Below are 20,032 nucleotides of genomic sequence, written 5' to 3'. Positions count from 1 at the left end.
AAGGCCCTCATTTTATATGTCGTGGCTTAAAAGCCCAGCCCATGTTAGCTTTGGGCTTTCATGAATTGGGTTGGATTGTGATGCTCCTCTCTCTCTCTCTCTCTCTCTCTCTCTCTCTCTCTAGAATTTTTAAAAATTAAAAAATAGTGAAATATATATTATATTATTTTTATTAAATTAGAAAAATATTTCAATTCAAGAACCTATAATTTTCACTCATGTAAGCGTCAAATGTAACATAATTAATTTTAATAATTAATCAAAAATATCCCAAACGTATAAATCAAACGATTATAAAACATAATTAATGAGTCAATAGACGTAACATCACATAAGCATATTGAATCTATGTGATTATTTAAAAAAATATATTCTTTAATATAATATCATCAAGCCTCCAAAAATACCTCTTAAACATTCTAAACTCTCTAAATTAGATATATTCATTATATTCCTTTGAGTTCTTTCTTGACTTGAACATTAAAGCGCCCTTACATATGAACAAATGTTTGAGGCATTCAACTCTAGATACCGATAGCAGTCGAAAAATGAGCCAAAGCTTCCCAGAAGCAAATTCAATTAAGGAAACAGAAACTGTGATCAATCTGACAAGGCTAGAGAGAAGAACAGATCAAGTGAGTCCATGGATGCATGTTACTGCCTTATCTTGAAGAAAAGAACAGAACAATCTTCTTGTTCTTCAAGATCCTGAAACTGAAATTTAGAATAGGCTCTTCCAAAGATTAATTTTCATTCACAGATTAAATTCTTGATAAAAGAAGAAATCTTGTATGCAAACTTCACTGTTCTAATACGGTACAGATTCCAGGAACAAGAAGAAGTGGCACAACCAGTTTCACTGTAATGAATTGACTGCAAAGATTCTGATGAGAAGCAGGCCACAACACAATGTAATTAAATTCATCTGAAGCTTTTCCTCGAGCCCCCCCTTCATGTCAGAGAGGAAGCAAATGTGCTCTTCCCTTTCTTTGAGCTAGATCTCTTTAGGGAACCTTGTTGTTGGTCTGAGAAGAGGAAGGTTTTCCTCTATCTCCATCCTCTCGTACTTCGTGTTTATATATCATCCAACTCTTTCGATCCTTAGTATCAAAGGACTGTTCATAGCGCTCTCAATCTTTTCACACATGAATGAAACAATGTATCAACTGAGATCAGCTTAAGGTTTTCTTTGTCTTTATAGCTTTTTACTGTCGGAAAGGAGATCCTGGTTTCTTCCGGAGGTAGGATAGTGTGCACAGTTTCATGGGGTTGTTCTGATACATGACATTTAATTTGCTCAAATTTGTGTTGGGTTGCATGTGCTTGTTATATATAAGCAACAAAGATTGACTTGCATATTTGAGCTGCAGTTGACTAGGGAATCTGAACTAGATGTCCTTTTCCATGGGAAATCTAATTCTAGGATATCTTATCCTTGTTCTAGGATTTCGGTCATCCTGTTTCAGTCAATTTGATCTGCTTGAGAATTCAGGTATTTCAAGCAGTACAAATAGCAGCTGTGTTGACACCATCTTGTAATTATCTTTTCTGAGAAATCTAATGATTTCTGCAAGTGATTTCATACTCAAAAAAGAGAAGTAGAAGCAATAAGGTTCTGAACCATGAAGATTATGCTATTTTCTTAGAACCATGAGTGTATGCCTTTGAAACAAGAGGGAATAAATCACAATCCATTATTTTCATCAGAGAATTGTCCATATTATATCTAAAAGGAAAAGAAAACCACTAAAATATGGCTTAAGAGAGTCTTACAATTGTTCAGATTCTCAGAGCAAGACTAATTGAGAACAGTGAGATGACTGCTCCATTTCTTTGTGTTTGTCATGATCTCAGATCATTGTTTTTGACATACGTTTATGTTGCTTCTCTTATAGTTGTAGGCAAGTTAGGCCACTCCCCTTATCTAGCAAGGATCAAACCTTGAAATATTGGGAGAGTTGAAAATTCAGAATGAAGATTCAACTAGGACTTGGATTTTGTAGGATATTGACCTAATGTTCATAATTATTTTAATGACCATAGCAAAAATTATAGAAGTCTTCTTTGATGTTGTGAATGATATATCATGACAAATAAAAAGATAGTGGCCAGTGCATTCCACTACTTTTTATTTTTTGTTGAGCTACCAAAATCTTTATCACAGTATCAAGTGTGTTTTAGATTTTTCCATCATCATCTATCTCAATCTTTCAACAAATTGTAATTATAACCATAGTATGTTAAAAATAAAGAACAAAACAAGATATGAACATAATTTTACTGTCTCATCTCTAAAAACATACTAGGGTTTCAAAGAGTGACCTTAGCCTTTTTTTTCTTTCTTTCCTTTTTCTGACCTTTGTGCTTTGGTCATCTTATTTTGCTCCAAAAGCTATCACAATTACATCTTTTTGAGTCCAAGTTTGGAACCTTTCTTATCCTTCTTTATTCCCTGTTTCTAGGCATCATGTGAGTTGCAACATAATGACATGATTTGCTAGAAAAGAAGGGTAAGAATACAATGACATGATCTCTCAGTCAAATCTTGTAAACAACCAACAGCACATCTGTATCAGCCTAACCAAGATCCTTATATTCAAATGCTTCATAACTTGCATTCGATATGATAGCATGCAAATTCATTTCAACCCCACGTTTATTATATCTTAAGCACTCAGAGATGCATCAAATCTCCAAGATCATGGTTTTGAAAAGTAAAGAAGGAAAAAAAGAAGAAAAGTAACATACACATTAAGTGTCAAGACAGTGGAATTACAAGAAACTTTATTTCTTCTCAGAGAAATTTCTCCAAAATTAATGCCACACCTGCTATGAAAAACTATGGACACTTAAACAAATTGTATTTTGATTGGACCTCACACTAATGACAACACCAGAAAGAGAAAAAAGAGTTAGACATGTAGGAGACAAATACAAGTATCAGAAACTTAGTACAGAAAGATATTGGTCTGCGAGTATGGTGACCTTCTTCCTCGCATATGTGCAAGCATCAGTCTATGGTGTTTGTCAGTGCACAAGTTGTTAAGGTAGCACGTGCCACAGTCCATGGCATCAAAAATCTCTTCAGATGACAAATGAAGCTCTGCCTGGGCAATTTGGCTGGAGTTGGTGCACCTGGTCATTAGTTATTGTTGTGTTGGAATTTAGGAAGAGTAAGAGAGATCATGGGGACAGGTAGACCCATCTGAGCAAGCCTAGGAGAAAGTCTAATTTCAGGGGATGGGCGAGGTGAGGGGATAGGACCACTATTTCCGACAGAAGAGGGGGTGACCTTAGGTGAAAGGTTTAATTGTTCGAGCGCCTTGAATTGCAGATCTACAGGGTAGTCCCTGACGCAGCTAATGCGAGGGCCAACACCGGTTGTCCAGTTGCGCTGGATGTGATTGCCCAATTCAAATGTCGGCTTGATCTTGGTCTCATGGTATTCAGGCTTCTGAGCCTCTTCTGTCTCAGTTTTACTCTCGTCTCTAGTCTGGAGCATTTTTGGATTCTCTGCTATCAAGACCATTTCGTCAATATCGGTTACTATGTCATTTCTGGGCTGACTGAGTGAGGAGCATTCATCATCTTCGTTGATCGAATATCTCTGAATAATGGAGCATAAATCAATCCAAATGTTAACAAAAAATCAAGATTTGAGAGGATATTTTATAAGATTTTGCTTTTAGTGATGAACCAGTTGAGATATATACTATAGTCTTTTCTCTTGAATTTGTGATTATCATCGAGATCTTTAACTAGTTGTGATCTTTCTTATAATGATACGGAATTCCACGCACTATTCATTACTCCTAGTTTCATATATACAAATAGGAGGGAATAGGGATCTACCTCGACGTCAGTCAGATCGACGTCGTTGTCTTGAAGAAAGTTGATGAACTTCTTGAAGTTCTCTTCAGTTGGGAGGTAATGTCCACTATACGGCCATATACGCTGCGGTAAAGGAATTCCAAATCTATTTAGCTAACATTTTCACTAACTAGAAATAGTATAATATCCACATCAAGCATTAAGAAATAATTATCCTTTACAAAAATAATAAACTTGTGCTAATTTTATTTGCTGAGATATACCTTTAGAATCCCTTCCTTTGCAATTAATCGCCCTGCAGCTGTTGTGGCACCCCCAGCAAGAAAACTTGAGTGCTGAAACAAACCCTTTATTTTCTGTTCATATAAAAAAGGAAAGGTATAGGATTAAATGTCACTTCAGAACTACAATCAAAATAAAAATTCTTAACGAAGCTGGAAGCCTATTAAGGAAGACCTACTAGGAAGTAGGGACCCGAGTGAACCAAAAACAGAGAAGACAAAAGAAACATAAAATTGATAGAACGAGGTTGATAATAGCAATCCAGCGCAAGGAACTCCAGACATAGTTCTGTAAGATGAAGATTGTAATACAAGGCCACATGTACGAAATATACCTGCCCAACATACAATGTCCTGGATGTGCTGAGAACAAATATCCACTTAGTACCATCAACACTGTTGACAGATATCCCACTTTGTTTATAGAAAAGTTTACCATCTTTGATGATGACTTCGTATGCCCGTCTCTCTTTCTGGCAAGAAAATTTTGAATCAAGTGGATATGTCATCAGAATTTAAGCATGAGATCGAAACTTTTTACACTATTATAGAGCATACCGGTCCAAGATATTTAATACACTGTTGCTGAAGCTTGATTCTAGGACAATTTTCTAGAATGACTTCTTTGCCATCTCCAACATCCAACCTGCAACTCAAAATTAAAAGATTAGCATCACAGTGTATTTAAATATGCATAATTGAGCTAAAATGGATGATACTGAGATATAATTACCAGTAAAAGAAAGGTTGTGTACTCTCGCTTTTGAACCAGACATCATAATATAGGTTTAGATTATGTCCATATCGATGTCGTGGATCAATCTGCAAAGCAAGATTTTCAAGTTAAGAGGGTTGACGTGTTACCAAATCACACAACTAATCTATCTTAAAATGAAAAGAAGTAGAGGAAGCACTATGTTCTTTTTATTCTGCATTTCATATGATATGTGAGGGCAGATAATACGATCCAATTCAATTTGCAAAAAAGTTGACAGGAACACAAGAATGACAAACATACAGCCTCAAGCCAGTGTTGAAGTGCCAGCTTCTGTGCCTTGTGATCTTTGGATAAACCCTTACCAACCTGCAGAAGAAGGTAATATGTTGGTTACTACAGTCACTACAGACTAGTTCTACAATAAAAATAATAGGAATTATAAACTAACTCATGCACACATGGATCAGCACCCACGGGTCTCAAATTCAAAACAATGACCACGATCAGTACCTTGGCTGCCCGAGTCCGTGCCCTAGCCCAACGTGAAGCAGCTGTCTCTGGTTTTCCATCAGTGAAAAATGATATAGAACTGTGCTTAAGAGATGCAAAATCCAAAGCCTTCCACCTGTAGAAAAGATCAGTATTAGTGGAAAATGTCGAACAAAAATGGTCAAAGTTCACAAGACAACGGTACAAGCTTTTCAATGAGGACAAAGATCTAGACACAAACCATAATTCCTCAATCACAACTGCACAATCTGCAAGATTTCTTCGAGTCCGGTAACTCTTGTACACCTTTTGGAGTTTAACAGCTGCTGCATCAAACTCATTCATCGGATTTGGTGATAACAAGAAGCAATTTGATGTGTTCGAATTGGGAACTGCAACATTTTCTATGCTTCTCATAGATGAAGTTTCTTTCTTATAATCTTCCTTGTCCTGATCCTCAGATGAAGCAGCAGTTCCAAGCTTACTATCGGTTGATTCCCAATCTTTGAAGCTTAGTGAAGCAGTCAAGGAACCAGCAGATGCCATTTTGGGTCTTGAATCATTCCTTTGGAAACCAGTTAACCACATATTGCCACCCTTCTCAGAGCAGTCGGTAGACATTGTTGGAACATCTGCAATTTCTTCTGCCAAATTTGAGAACATGCTCCTCATAACTTCAATCCATGATCCACGAGGCAATGAAAGAGATAAAACCATAATTCTAAAAGGAAGACTTTGAAATTATGAAGGGACAGTGAGTCTCCTGGCAAATATAGCGAAAAATCTAGCATTAGTAACTGTTACATGAATGATCATATACAGTAATAGAAGTTTAAAGAATCTAAAATCTGGATGATAAAAAAGTTTCCTAGTCAGGAAGCCACAAAAAATGATGGAAAATAATGTTTCTATAACACTATCATGTCAACCATACATTTCCACGTGTTTCCCTCTACTAAAAGGCTAAGTTTGCATAAATTACACATGCAAAGGAGATCAGCATTTTATCAGCTAACAATTGCAGCATGTGAAAACATAGTCTATCACTATATGGCTGCCGAACCTCACATAGAAGCAATTCATACTATGCAAAAGCTAAAGGTAAGTTCCATTCTAACATATCTAAAAGATATTGTATCTTTCATCATGGCCAATTCCAAAATCTATCTCAGAACCCATATAACGCCTAACCACATAAAGCAGTAGAAACAAGTTGCAAATATGAACAGCAAGTTAAAATGACTCCAAGATCAATCATGCAAAACGGAACCACACTCCAAGCAAAACCAGAGCAGAACAAACCGAGAAAACAAATCAAATAGAGAGTTAATTCAAGAGCATTCGAATACTTATTTATAGTTTTCTTATCACTTCTTGGATTATTAATATTAATTGTCTCACCTCGTCTGACTAGAGCATCTACCAGTCTCCTTAAAACATTTGCTAATAGAACCGAAAGAAGATTACAGGTTGACACAAGAAAGACAAACAGAGCAAAAAAAATCAAATTTTTAGCAGGAAAAGAAGCTCCCTAAAACAAATCAAACATAGAGTTAAATCAAGAGCATTCAAATCTCTCTCTCTCTCTCGTCAACATGTCTTCTTAAAACATTGAGAGCAATCGCTAACATAGCCCAAAGAAGATCACAGGATGACACAAGAAAGGCAAACAGAAAGAACAGAAAAATCAAATTTTTAGCAGAAAAAGAAGCTCCTTTCTTGCTACCTACGGATCCAAGAGGAGAAACCCAGCAACCCTGGTGTTGAAGAGAAGAACCGCCCAAAGCAACAGACCACAACCTCCGATGGACTATCCTCATCCCATTTTTATACACCCAAAGTCCGAGGTAAGCCAGCCAGTCGTGAGGCATTAAAGTCCTTTGGCCCCTTCAACGACGAAGTGCAGGAGGATTGGGAGTGTTCCCTTCCGGGTCGGAAATACTGGGGGCGATGCCTCCCCACGAGGCCACGCCTTGGACCATGCCAAGGTTTCCACTTTATGGTTCCACAGTCGAAGAGGCGGAGGGAGAGGAGGGTCAAACGGGACAAATTGAAGCCTTTATGGAGTACTCCTTCAACGTTGGATTTGTTGGGCCAGTCAAGAAGATGGCTCGTGTCACCACCCTAAGACCTTGCAATTATGACCTCCCTCTGAGAGAGCGATCGGATTCTGTCGCTTACCTGGGATAGAGTAAATTACTAATATACCCCCATTGTAAGTTAATATCAAATCAGAATTTAATGATAGCATTATCATCTTACCTTGTCACTCACTAGCATGGAATTTTATTACATCAATCAACAACAATAATAAACATATCAAGTCAAAATTATTTGGGGTTGTTTTTAATCATAATTAAGATTGATAAAAAGTCATATCCCTAATTAAATTAAATTATTTAAATTTTTATTAAAGCTTATTTTAGGTCTCTTTAGCTCTCATCTTACCACCACTAGTAGTAGTCATTTTATCAACTTAAGTAATTTTCTTTATTTTATCCTTTATCTTATTCCTCTTAACATTTTCATCTCTATAATATTATATATACTTTTTTAAATATCAGATGTATAAAACATTATTGTCCTAATAATTATTGATCATATAAAACTTTTGACACTCCTTATAATCATCCTATTAAAATATTTATTATGTATGTAATTATATTTTCTTTTTTTTAAATATTAATCTGATGGTCTGAGAGTTGACAAAGTCAATGCCAATTTCCATATTCACAAAGCAGAATAAAATAGTAATTTTGTGACTGCAGTACGAATGTTGTTCATATTAGAGACATTACATGTCATTCAACGAGTTAGGATGATGGTGATGGGTGAGACAATCAAGCACGCCACCATCATGTCAGAAGACTACGAGCTGGTAAATCGTTTGACCATTTCACATTTCCTTGGCAGACCTTTTGCGTCGGTCAAGTCTCCGTCTGGATTTGCACCAGTATTTTTGTCAACCATAGAACGTCGTCCTTCGCCTCCTCACGTACGAGCTCAGACAAGGAAGCGATAGAACAACTCCTTTTTCCTCCGACTTGCATCACCACTTCCCTTGGCAAAAGTGCTTGACTTGTTCATTTTGTTCATTTGTTGCGACCGACGGAGCTTTCCAAAGTTTGTCAAAAAGGTTCTGGAGGTTGGGAGAAGACCTCCATGGCTCAATGGTTTGAAGAGACGATCTAGATGAAGTATAGGGAAATGTGGATATCTTATCTTTTCCCACATTGCTCATATTAATTATCTCTTCTTCGTCTATATCGGCCTTAGTATGTGTTTAATCCCCCTAAGCAAGTTTTTCTCATTTTATTTTTTTAAGATAAAAATAATTGTTCTGCATATTCATCCTACCCTAAATAATGGATACCATAATCTAAAACAAATAATAAGATATAAGCAATCACTCAGAAAAGGAGTCTCGAAATTTTTCTAGTTATTTTTATCTTTATTTTGACTGGTAGTCAAAGTTTAGAATTGGTGTGCCATTAATTTCATGGGAATGGGGTATAATAAGCTGCCAAAAGATTGCCAAGAAAGAATGGCAGCTATGTCTTGAGGAGACAGGAGAGGATAACAGCTGTGGTATCAAGCAATAAGATAGAGAATGTGAGGAGAGAAAGAAAGAGATGAGGCGAACTGACAATAGACAAGTTGAAGTCAAAATTTTGCGTTGACCCTTCTACAAATATAATGCTTAATAAGGATCCTTGAATTATGAGTTTTTGTTGTTCATAATCTTTTCCAGATATTTTTCAACCGTTCTAATTTTGCCTAACCAATGTATTTGCACCCATTCATGTTAAACCAATCTAAGTTTAAGATTAATATAATGAAATTGAATATTAGGACTTTCCAACTTAGTATAAATTAATTTTGGATAGTTACATAACTATCCTTTTGGAACAATAATCGTTCTAGTTTCTAAACGACCCTACTTGATATGAAGAAATATCGCTCGTTCTATTTTTATTTTTAATTATGTTAATTAATTCAGCTTTATTGTTCGATTCACGAAAAGAATTAAGTCAAATTTCTAGTGGAAGGATAATATGATTTAAATTTAGATGATAATGATATTTTATTTTAAAAATATTAATTATATTCTTTCGGGTTTTTCTGAAACATTAATTTTATCCTTTTATAGGCTAATTACATATTATCACATTATCACATGTAGTTTGATCTCTTTAGTATCTTGGTCCATAAAGTTAAAAAATTTACATTGGAATCCCTATAATTATGAAAGTGAAACATCTAGATTTATTTACTGTAACGTTATCGATTTCACTAATGGAAACACGAAAATGGTGGTGGTAGATGACATTGGCGATGACGGACGATCACATCGTTGCAAGCTACAAATGGCTCCTGTGGATGAGCTGCATCTGCGTCGACGCTAATGCATTGTCAAGCGATGAAAGGTTTGCTCATTGTGTCGATGTCGATACAGTTGTCGAGCGGCACCACTATATATCTACGTTGACGTCGACGTAGTTATCGAGTGATGAAAGGATCGTTCATTGCGTCAACGTCGACGTAGTTATCGAGCGGCACCCCTCTGCATTTACATTAGCATCGACGTAGTTGTCAAGTGATGAAAGGGTCACTCACTACGCCAGCGTCAACGCAATTGCCAAGTGACCCTTTTGTCGCTCAGCAATTGCATCGATGTCGATGAGTAGCCCTCGTCTCTCGTCGTCATTCTTCTCATCCACAATAGCCACCCGTCACTCCCAATAACATCGTCATCCACCATCATTAATGGGAATGATTGAAATTTTATCTTTACCTATTATTTTTATGTTCCATTAGTAAAATCGACGATATCATCAAATCTAAGTGTTTCATTTTCATAACTATAGATATTTTAATATAATTTTTTTAAAATTTAAAAATCGATCTAACTACATGAGATAATCTACGATTAACCTTCATTTTACATTCTTCTTTCAACATGCATTAGTTTCCTTAATCAATCTGGAATGTAAGCATCAAAGTGATTGCACCGTCTAATGCTACCAAAATCGAGTCCATGCGTGAGGGCTGACTTGGTGTCCACATCTATTTTGGATTTCTCTCTCTCTCTCTCTCTCTCTCTCTCTCTCTCTCTGGTGTGGACTTGCTCTGCCCCCGGAAAACCGGCTCCTTGGTCTCTGCAGACAACCCGCAAAGTCTGCATGAGAGCAGCTCGTGCTCTTCCCGTTGAAATCACCACATTTATCGCTATCACCGCTCACGTAAATGGACACACAAGTCTCTTTCAGAGAGCACAGGGCGAGAACAGACTACTTCTTCTTCCGTGTGTCGTCAAAGAGTAAAAGCTGACCTTTCTATTTGGCTGCCTTCTCGGGATGAGCGAGTCTGGAAGAGTAAAAGCTGACACGTCCAATGCAAGACTTCCCACAATCGATAGGTCATTTTCCGTTTGGTCCACACGCTTGCAAAAATGATTTATACGTATGAATTTCTTTCCTCGTGTTCTATGTAAGATTGACTTGTTGTATTGTTTGGAAACCAGTAAGCACTAAAACTTGGACCAACACGTACACACAAGAAGAGGCAGAATTGATTGCAATGTTAGCTCAACCAAATCTTGGATTCCAAATCAAGACTCAGTATCATGAAGCAAGTTAGCAAAGGTGTCATTACTGTCAGTAGCAACAACCCTGCAACTAGTGAAGCATTTGCGATACATCACATATTTAATGGAAGATGCAAAATTCATATGAATAGCAAGTTAAGGAAATGGATTAGTTTGTACTAAATACACTTTGTTTGCTGTTCTGTGGTACATTATATGGGATTTCCTAGAAGAAACATCGGTAATCTTGTTCAAAAAAGAAACCATATGTATATAATGTAAGTATGCAGAAACCCAACTTGTCAAAAGAATGTACAATAATTCTAGAAATGAACAGTTTGCGACCAATATTGGTTACAGTGATAAAAAGGATTGCGTAGAAGAGTCGGACGACAAGAAAGAATTGTCGACTATTAACACACGAACAAGAAAAAGGGCATGAATCCTTTATATTTCCTTGCATATCAAACCTGTACAAAGTAGAATCCATGTCATATGTTAATCACAAAGTGCAACCGGGTAAATTGTTACTTACAAAACGTACCTGGAGAACTAACGGAGTTCGTCATGATGGATAAAATCATTTTCCTCCTCAAAGATAGCACTATAAAATACATAAGGGTTATCAAGCATCTCTTGCAAACTTAAGTGCCCATCTTTGTTTGTATCTGCCTGCAGTTGCCAAATATTATTCAGTTACCATAAGTTGAGCAGCTAGAGTACATTCAAAAAATTTAAAACAAAAGCAGAAAAGCCTGGATTGGTCAAGAAAGCTTGCATGTATCAAAGCTAGATAAAGTATAACAGAATAATTATTGTACTCAAACCAGAAAGAGAGAGTTTGCAAAAGATGACTTAGAAACACCCACGAACAACTGTAAGCCCTCCTTTTCAGATTGAAGAGGTCGTTAGGGATAACGGTGTCTAGAGAAAACAAGTCATGTTGTCTAAGACCATAAAACAATAAGGTTAAAATGATAATCTTAAGCACATGAAATAAATGAGGTGAAATGAGACAAACCCACCATCTGCACGAGACAACAGGTGTGCATAATAAATGAAAAGATAAAAGGTGCTCCTTTTTACCTTTTTTTTGTCTAGAATAGACTGAACAATGACACAATGGATTATACATTCTTCACACCTGTTACGGTCATTCAGAAACAAGCACCTTAGTGGTTGCTGTCAGCAAACAGCAGCATATCCACCAATTTAACACCATATAGAAGAAGAGTATAAAAAAAGTGCAAGATAACAATCGCAGAGTGATGGTATGAGAAAACATGAGGTCAACGCATTGTAGGAAATCCATGACAAACCATAAAAGTTTCTGAAACACCATCACCAGGAAAAGAAAAGGGAGCAATCAAGCTATGCAGAAACCAGATGCACATAGAAGTTCAAAACCCTTCTCCACAATTTAATCTTTTCCGCAAATACATTGCCCACAGAAACCACAGACCCTGACCTAGGAACTATGGAAATAAACCTTTTTTTTACTAATGTTTTCCAGTTAAAGAATTATTTTCTTCATTTCTAGGAAATGAAGTATTGTATCCACCAGGGTCAAATACCATCAATTTATTTGATAAAAACATTCAAATTTTAGAGCTTTTTTATTCCAGAGCATTAAGCAACCATACCTGGGAAAGCACATAATCTGCTTGTTGTTTTGCATAGTAACGCTCTGATGGATGAAGATCATGAATGACAGGTTTCAGTTCATCTGCTGACAGAAAACTGAAAGAGGAACTTGCTAAGACTGATACAAAATAAGCTACATGCCTTCATACAATTTCAACATTGCTCATTTATTAAGACATACCCATCGTTGTCCAAGTCGAGTCGTGTGAATAATTTTTTAGCTGGTATCTCATTTGAAGCATCTGTCTCATGAGTTGAACTATAAACTTCATAATTTCTGATCAAGTGAAATAAGCCAGTTAAGTATTCTTCAAAGTTGAGTTTTCCATCTTTGTCTTTATCTCTTTCCCTGAGAAAGAAAGAGTGAACCATGTAAGGATTCTGCCAACTATTACCAATAGTTAGAATGACAAAAAGGTATCTAAATTTTCCATGAGTAATATGGTAAGGTTGCCCTTTGCAACCTACATGTCCAGGGTCAAGTTGTTGAAACAATCCCCTGCTTGTAAAGCCAAGGCTGCCTATCCCTGTCCTCCTCGTTGATGGGACCCCTTTTAGTGATTAGTGTGAAAGCTGATACAAGTCAAACTTGTTTTACAGACTGATGGTGCATCTTCTGGATGCAATAAGTCGCATAAGAGGTCTACTAGCACAATACTTTGAGAAAAACCCATTAGGAAATTTCACAACAGATTTATGTTATCGCCTCAAAAGACCAGGAAGTATTGTCTGAAGTTGAACAGTTATGATAGAAGCTAAGCTCATGCTTGAGGAATGATACACATAAAAGTTTTAGTTTATATTGTATGTCTTCAAGGATACTTGTACAGCTGCATTTACTGGCAACCAGCTGCTTCTATCAACTTGAGAAGGTAAAAAGAGCTAGAAAGAGATCACAAATAACAGAGATGCATTTTCCACCTGTCCCAACCTAATAAAAATTGTGCATTAATTGGGATACTATAATTTATGTACGTTTAATATTTTGTAACAGTCAAGCCTAAACATATTTGGGACATCAGCATGCACTGGTAATGCAGCTGCATAACTACCTTTCTTACGGATGCAAGATGAAGGTCGCATAAATACCCTTAAGAATTATATATCATGATCCATAAAAAAAAGTAAACCTAGATAAGCTCTAGCACCTTATCTCTTCTTGACACAACCACTCAATCAGCTTTGGATTACTTGTGTCAGCCGGATGAAGAAAGCTGCAGAATCAATTAAAAGAGCGTCAGTGTGAAAATGTAAGAGATGAAAAGCAAAGCCAAAAAAGGTATCAGAGAACAAACTCATTGAACTCTATCAAATTGAGAAGGCTGTCACCATCCATGTCCGAAGCATTGAAGTGGTCCTCTTTCCACCAACCAAATTTATCGTCAGTTTCATTATCTGCAAAAGATTTTAAGGCAGCAAATAAGGAACACTATAATATTCAACTCTCACAGGACATATCCTTCAATGTGCACTTCTGAGCTCCTGTAAGTGTGTTAGCTGTCAAATTTGTGGCTAATGATCAAGTATAATTTGAATCAAATACCCATTGATTTCCATGTGCTGCATGCACTTCCAATCTCACCAAACAAAATGAAGTACATATTCATAAATGTCATACTTCGAGATACATTAAAACTTGATATAATAAAAATTAAAATTTGAATATTTCCAATACTGTCTGAGAATGGACAATTTGAAGTATATATTCATAAATAAGCCTACAAGTTCTATCATACCTCTGAATCAGCCTAAGATTATTATTAAAAGGTTTCGCGTTATCTTTCCCAACAGATCAATATCCATTATGGAACTTGTACCTTTCATAAAGGTAATGATACACATTACCACAAGTTAACGTAAAATTTAGTACCATTCAGCATAAACAAGATACCATGGCTGATTCAGAAGCATGACAGAACTTATAGACTTAATTTCCACATCATCTAATGGTAGAGGGAAAAGAGGAATCTCATGTCAAGGATTTGAAGTGACAGGTAACCAACATACAAAACCGATGAAATCCTAGCAATAATGTGGTTTTACACAACAATTTCTTTATCTCGATAGATTTTCCTCTCGAATATCAACTTTAATTTTGGTTTATTACTAGTTCCTAAACATTGGTAGCATGGAAAACCAATATTCAGTAAAAGAAGAGATTGTTAGTCTGTGTTTACTATTACTGTCAACATCTGCCACCCAGTTGTCCTCTTTTACTCCCAATACATGGATCGACTCATCCTGTAAAGTAAAAGTACCAACCAGACTACAGTAAACTCTTTAGCATTGCATTCACCGATGACATCATCTATTAGATAGACTTATTTTCTTTTATTTTCCTATTCGGTAATATCATTCCTTCGTCCTGTTTATCCCTTGTACAGTTTGAAACGAAGATAACATTTATGCCACAGATCCTTCAAATTTTAAAATGGAAGCACTTTTGTGATAATTAATCAATGTCTTGATCAACACTCAAATATGATATTCTTAGCCGTCCATTCGTTTCTCTCTATCCATAGTCCAAACCTCAGATCAAACTTCATGCGATCCTCAAAACACGAAGCGGAGCAGAGCATGAATAAGAAACAAGTCAAACACCAATGATCGCCCAAAGAATCTCACTTTTCTCAAATTAGGGCATACAATCAATTAAAAGAAGTTTGCATGAATCAGAAGAAATCAGAGATCGGTCAGAAAAGATTAATCTTTACTAACCAATCAATCGACGCACCCAACTTGGCGGCTCGTACTCCTGGAACGAGATGAACCCATCACGATTCTTGTCATGGAGCTTCAAGTCCCGCCGTGTCCGGTGCATCACCTCCTTCTCCGACTGCTTCAGGTTCCACTCGGCAAGTTCCTTGGAGGTGAGGAACCCGTCCGCGGGGCCGACGTCGATCTTGGGGAAGAGCAGCGAGATGCGGTGAGATACGTTGAACCGTCCCTCGTCGTTGATGTAGTCCTCGGCATCAATGAAGCCCTCCCACTCCGGCTGGGCCTCTGCGGGCGGGGCGCCAACGATGGAAGGGAAATGGGCCCTCTCCCACTCGCGGTCGTCGCGGCGGAGCTCGATATCGGCGATGATGGGGTCGAAGGGGATGCGGCGGTCGCCGGCGGCCGGGGTGCCGCCGGCTGGGCGGAGCTTGAGGCGGCGGTGGGATATGTGGGGGCGGCTCGGGCCGAGGGAGAGGAGGAAGAGGATCAATAGTGCTAGGGTTACGTACGTCACCACCACTGGCGCGGAGTACTTCCCCATGCCGCCTCCTCCTTCTTCCTCACCTCCTCCACCGCTCGCGCTATTTCTGTCGTGAGGCGGTCGACGAATGTCAAGTAAAGAGTCGAGGGTTGCAAACGGCGTCGCCTCTTCGCTTGTATCCAAAAAATACTTCTCTACCTGTTACGATGGCATTCTCTTTCTTACCCGATGGGCCCAGTATAATTTCTGGTCACAGCACATCTAGGTGTCCGTGTCGGTGTCGGTGGAACGAAGTATGGTACGCGGAGATCGGTCACATGACGGTCAACGTCGGACGACGGCTTAGGCTCGGATGAAAGATCTTCTCCAAGTTTTGTACTACTCTTAACCGATCGAACGGTTCATATGCAAACAAGGTTGTTGTTCTCCCAGATATGAAGGAATTGAAGAATGTTTTTAAAAGTTATATTGGATAGGATCCCTCAGTTCTGTGGAGACAAGCGCCAGGACAAAGTTTCAGATCTGATGTGGGTCAGTGAGCTTTTGTAAGGGAACTAAGATCTGATCGACTAAGATGGAAGCAGCTCATAACTTTTTTGGATATCTTTATTTAAGTCATTTAGATAAAATATTCATATTTTCATAACTTTCTTATAATTATTTTATATAATAACCTAAAATACTCCCCATTACCTTTTTCTTCCTTCCTTTTTTCTTTCCAACCAATAGGGTGAACTGATCCAATTATAATATTTTTATATTTTTTATTATAATATTTTTATACTACATTATCATTTTTTCATAGTGATGTTGAAATTATATGTAATGCCTAATAGAATTTTTATTCTGTGGTATAGTATTTTTTAGTATTATTAAAAATATTATAGTATAATATAAATTTATTTTTTTATAAAATTTATCAAATACTTTTTATTATAATATTTTATACTATATTATATTTTTTATATTATTAAAAAAATTATAAATAATATTATAACTAGATCAATTTGTCCTATGAAAAAGGGTGCTTCTATTGGGTTGATTCACCCTAGCAAGAAAAAAAAAATATTTTAAATATTAGATTAAAAATATTATTTTAGAATTATAAATTTGAGGGGTGCTTAAAAAAAATCCAAAAAGATAATTTTTTTTTAAAAATTCATCCTCCGTTTTGATAAAGCTTTTGATAATTTGAGTATTTAAATAATCATATGTCTATGTTAAGGAGAATGGTCATCAACATTTGAGTTAACCCGACTTTGTCCAAGTTCAAAGGTGCATAAGTGTATAAAGTGGCTTAGAGGTGACTCAAAGTGGAGTTGTTGAGCTTTCAAGGCGTCGCCTGCATTAAGACAGATATTGGGAGAAGTTTCCTAGCATAGTCCATCCAACGCTCAAGTTAATAACTAAGGTCTCTAATGGGTATGAGTGTTTTTGGGAAAGTGAGACCCCGGTGTAGTGCTGAAGATTACCTTTTATACTTGGCCTTAGAGGGGGTAACCTATAATCATTCTAATGTCTCCCTCTTAACGTTTTATCCGCGTAGGTGGTAGGGGAGATACAATCTCGAACGGTTTGTCTTAGACTTTTGTCCATGCAGGTGGATGGGCGAGGGGTAACTTAGAACATTTTTCATCCACGATAACTCTTACCTGGTGCTTATGTGTAAGAGGATGATTGACTATTATAATATTTTTTTCTATCATTTATTCCCCTTCCAAAAGTATGCTTCGGAGCTCTTGTTAGAGGGGTTTGAAGTGTAGCGTTCAATTCATCCGACATGAGAGTGTTTAAGATCTCCTCTTGTGAGTTGGGTTTTCCTAACTAATGTCTCATGCGATGACGGAGGTCAGGCATCCCAACCTTCTCATCTTGGGCAAAGATAAGGATCGGGTGTCTTGACCTCCATGCCTTACATGATGGTGGGGGACGGGCATCCTGACCTTAACGCCTCACATGATAGTGGAGGTCGAGCATCTGAAATCCATACCTTGGGCGAAGGAGGAGGTCAGGCATTCGACCTTGTGCCTCAGGTAAAGGCTGAGATAAAGCATCTCGACCTCCACCCCTCTTGCAAAAGCAAGGATCGGGCTTCCCGACCACTACGCCTTAGGCGAGGATATATGCCCAACATCCTTGCCTCTTATAGAAGCAAGGGTCAGGCTTCCTGACCCCCGCACCTTAGGTGAGGATAGAGGTAGAGGTTAAGAGGCCCGACCTCCTTGCCTCTTGCTAAGGCGATTGGGCTTTCTGACCTTCATGCCTCTTGGGGTGATGAGGGTCAGGCTTCTTGACCCACACACCTTAGGCTTCTCTAACTCGTGGCTTCTGTTGTGATAGATTTCTTTTGACGTAGGGTCAATTTTGTTGACTCATGTGCTTTAAACACATTTTGCTTTATGTCTTTGCCGTGACAAATTTTTTCTCATGCGGGATAGGTTTTCTCGACTCATATATCTTGGGCACATTCGACTTGTGCCTCAGCTATAGTGGATTTCTTCACACATGGGGTAGGTTTTCCCAACTCATGTGTCTCGAGCACATTTCACTATACACTTCCATCGTAGCAGATTTCTTCTCACGTGGGACGAGTTTTACTAACTCATGCATCTCGAGTACATTTGACCCGTGCATTTGCCATGGCGGATTTTTTTCTCGTGTGTACCAAGTTTTCTCAACTCATGCATCTTAGACATATTTGACTTGTGCTTTCATTATGACAGGTTCCTTCTCATGCAAGTCACTTGCGTTGTGACAAATTTCTCTTTGTGTAGGTCATATTTTTTCGACACATATGTCTTAGGCATATTTCACCTTACGCCTCTACCGCAGTTGATTTCTCTTGGCACGGGTCGAGTTTTCCTGACTCACACACCTCGGTCACATTTCACCTTGGGTCTCCACTATCATGGATTTCTCGAGGTGCGAGTTAGATTTTCTCGACTCACACGCATTTGGTACATTTTGTCATGCACTTCCATTGTGATAGAATTTTTTTTTGACGTAAGTTAAGTTTTCCTGACTCATATGTCTCAGGCATATTTTGCTATATACCTCCATCGTGATAAATTTATTATGGCGTGGGCTGGATTTTTTTAACTCATATGCCTCGAGTATATTTCGCCCTACACTTTCATTATGGTGGATTTCTCTTGATGTAGGTTTAGTTTCCCCGACACATGCCTTGGGCATATTTCGTCCTAAGCCTCCATCATAGTAAATTTCTCTCAACGTGGATTGGATTTTTCGACTCACACACCTTAAGCATATTTTACCCTTCACCTTCGTCATGGTAGATTGCTCTTGGTGTGGTTCATGTTTTTTGACTCATATGCCTTAAGCACATTTCACACTATGCCTCATTCATGTTAGATTTTAGGTTCTCTCTCTGCCGTGATAGATTTCAAGTCCTCTCTATATAGTGGTGGCTTTTGGATCCGCTCACCATGGTGGATTTTAGATCCTTCCATCATGTTGGGCTTCAATTTCTCCCTCTGTCATGGTAGATTTCAAGTCTTCTCTTCGTCATGGTGGATTTTGGATCCTTCTGTCATTGTGATCTTCAAGTCCTCCCTTCGTCATGATAGATTCCTTCTTATACGGGATGAGTTTTTCTAACTCATGCATCTTGACATATTCAGCTTGTGCCTCTACCGTGGTGGATTTCTTCTCATATGGGTAGGGTTTTTTCGATTCACGTATCTCATGCGCATTTGGATTATGCCTCTATTGTGACTGATTTCTTCCAACGCAAGTTAGATTTTTTGACTTATGCATCTCAGGCATATTTGGCATGTGCCTTTGCTATAGCATATTTCTTCTTACATTGGTCGGGTTTTCCTAACTCACCCGTCTCAAGCATATTCAACCTTTGTCTCCGTCATAGCGGATTTCTCTTTATTCATTTGTTGTAGTGGGCTTCGGTTTCTTTCTCTACCATGGTGGATTTTGAGTCTTTTCGTTATGGCAGGCTTCGAGTTTTTCCTTTGTGACATGCAGGTTCGTAGTCCCGAGATGAGAGGTGGAATTGCTTGTGAACACCATCAATGAAGAAGTCATAAGGGTGAGATCGTTAGCTAGGATCCTAAGTTTTTGAAAAGCATCAAAATAGAGAATATCGATAGAGTTATTGTGCCAATTATGACCCTCTTTACATGAGTGTTAATCATCCTCACAGAAACCACTAAGGTATCATATGAACCTTTACTCGTCGCAATACCTATCATATGTATATCACCCTCTAGGCTCAATATCGAGCTAGTCGTAAGTCATACCTATCAAAA

At 37.8% G+C, this 20,032-nt stretch overlaps 2 protein-coding genes across 3 annotated transcripts; both read right to left on the bottom strand.

The window, feature by feature from the left end:
* Positions 1 to 2,715: 2,715 nt before the first annotated feature.
* Positions 2,716 to 7,292, bottom strand: LOC135581985 (IQ domain-containing protein IQM1-like). Of its 2 annotated transcripts, none has more exons than XM_065153950.1 (10): positions 7,046 to 7,292; positions 5,561 to 6,082; positions 5,341 to 5,455; positions 5,131 to 5,196; positions 4,846 to 4,934; positions 4,671 to 4,758; positions 4,448 to 4,585; positions 4,095 to 4,187; positions 3,853 to 3,954; positions 2,716 to 3,607 (listed from the first exon to the last, which is right to left on the bottom strand). In XM_065153950.1, exons 2-10 carry the CDS (start codon positions 6,034 to 6,036, stop codon positions 3,143 to 3,145), a joined length of 1,632 nt encoding a protein of 543 aa, XP_065010022.1. In that variant the 5' UTR covers positions 6,037 to 6,082; positions 7,046 to 7,292; the 3' UTR covers positions 2,716 to 3,142. The 2 variants fall into 2 exon arrangements, with proteins under 2 accessions (XP_065010022.1, XP_065010023.1); XM_065153951.1 differs by having other exon boundaries at positions 7,050 to 7,292.
* A 3,861-nt stretch (positions 7,293 to 11,153) lies between these two features.
* On the bottom strand, positions 11,154 to 15,911 carry LOC103987032 (uncharacterized). Its single transcript, XM_009405214.3, has 7 exons — positions 15,269 to 15,911; positions 13,846 to 13,945; positions 13,699 to 13,764; positions 12,732 to 12,899; positions 12,550 to 12,646; positions 11,451 to 11,578; positions 11,154 to 11,376 (listed from the first exon to the last, which is right to left on the bottom strand). Exons 1-6 carry the CDS (start codon positions 15,807 to 15,809, stop codon positions 11,459 to 11,461), a joined length of 1,092 nt encoding a protein of 363 aa, XP_009403489.2. The 5' UTR covers positions 15,810 to 15,911; the 3' UTR covers positions 11,154 to 11,376; positions 11,451 to 11,458.
* Positions 15,912 to 20,032: the final 4,121 nt, after the last annotated feature.

The sequence above is a fragment of the Musa acuminata genome, chromosome BXJ3-6 (assembly GCF_036884655.1).
Source record: "Musa acuminata AAA Group cultivar baxijiao chromosome BXJ3-6, Cavendish_Baxijiao_AAA, whole genome shotgun sequence".
In the NCBI taxonomy this organism is placed as follows: Eukaryota; Viridiplantae; Streptophyta; class Magnoliopsida; order Zingiberales; family Musaceae; genus Musa; species Musa acuminata.
The sequence above is the reverse complement of the archived record's forward strand: the minus strand, read 5'-3'. Positions and strand labels throughout refer to the sequence as shown.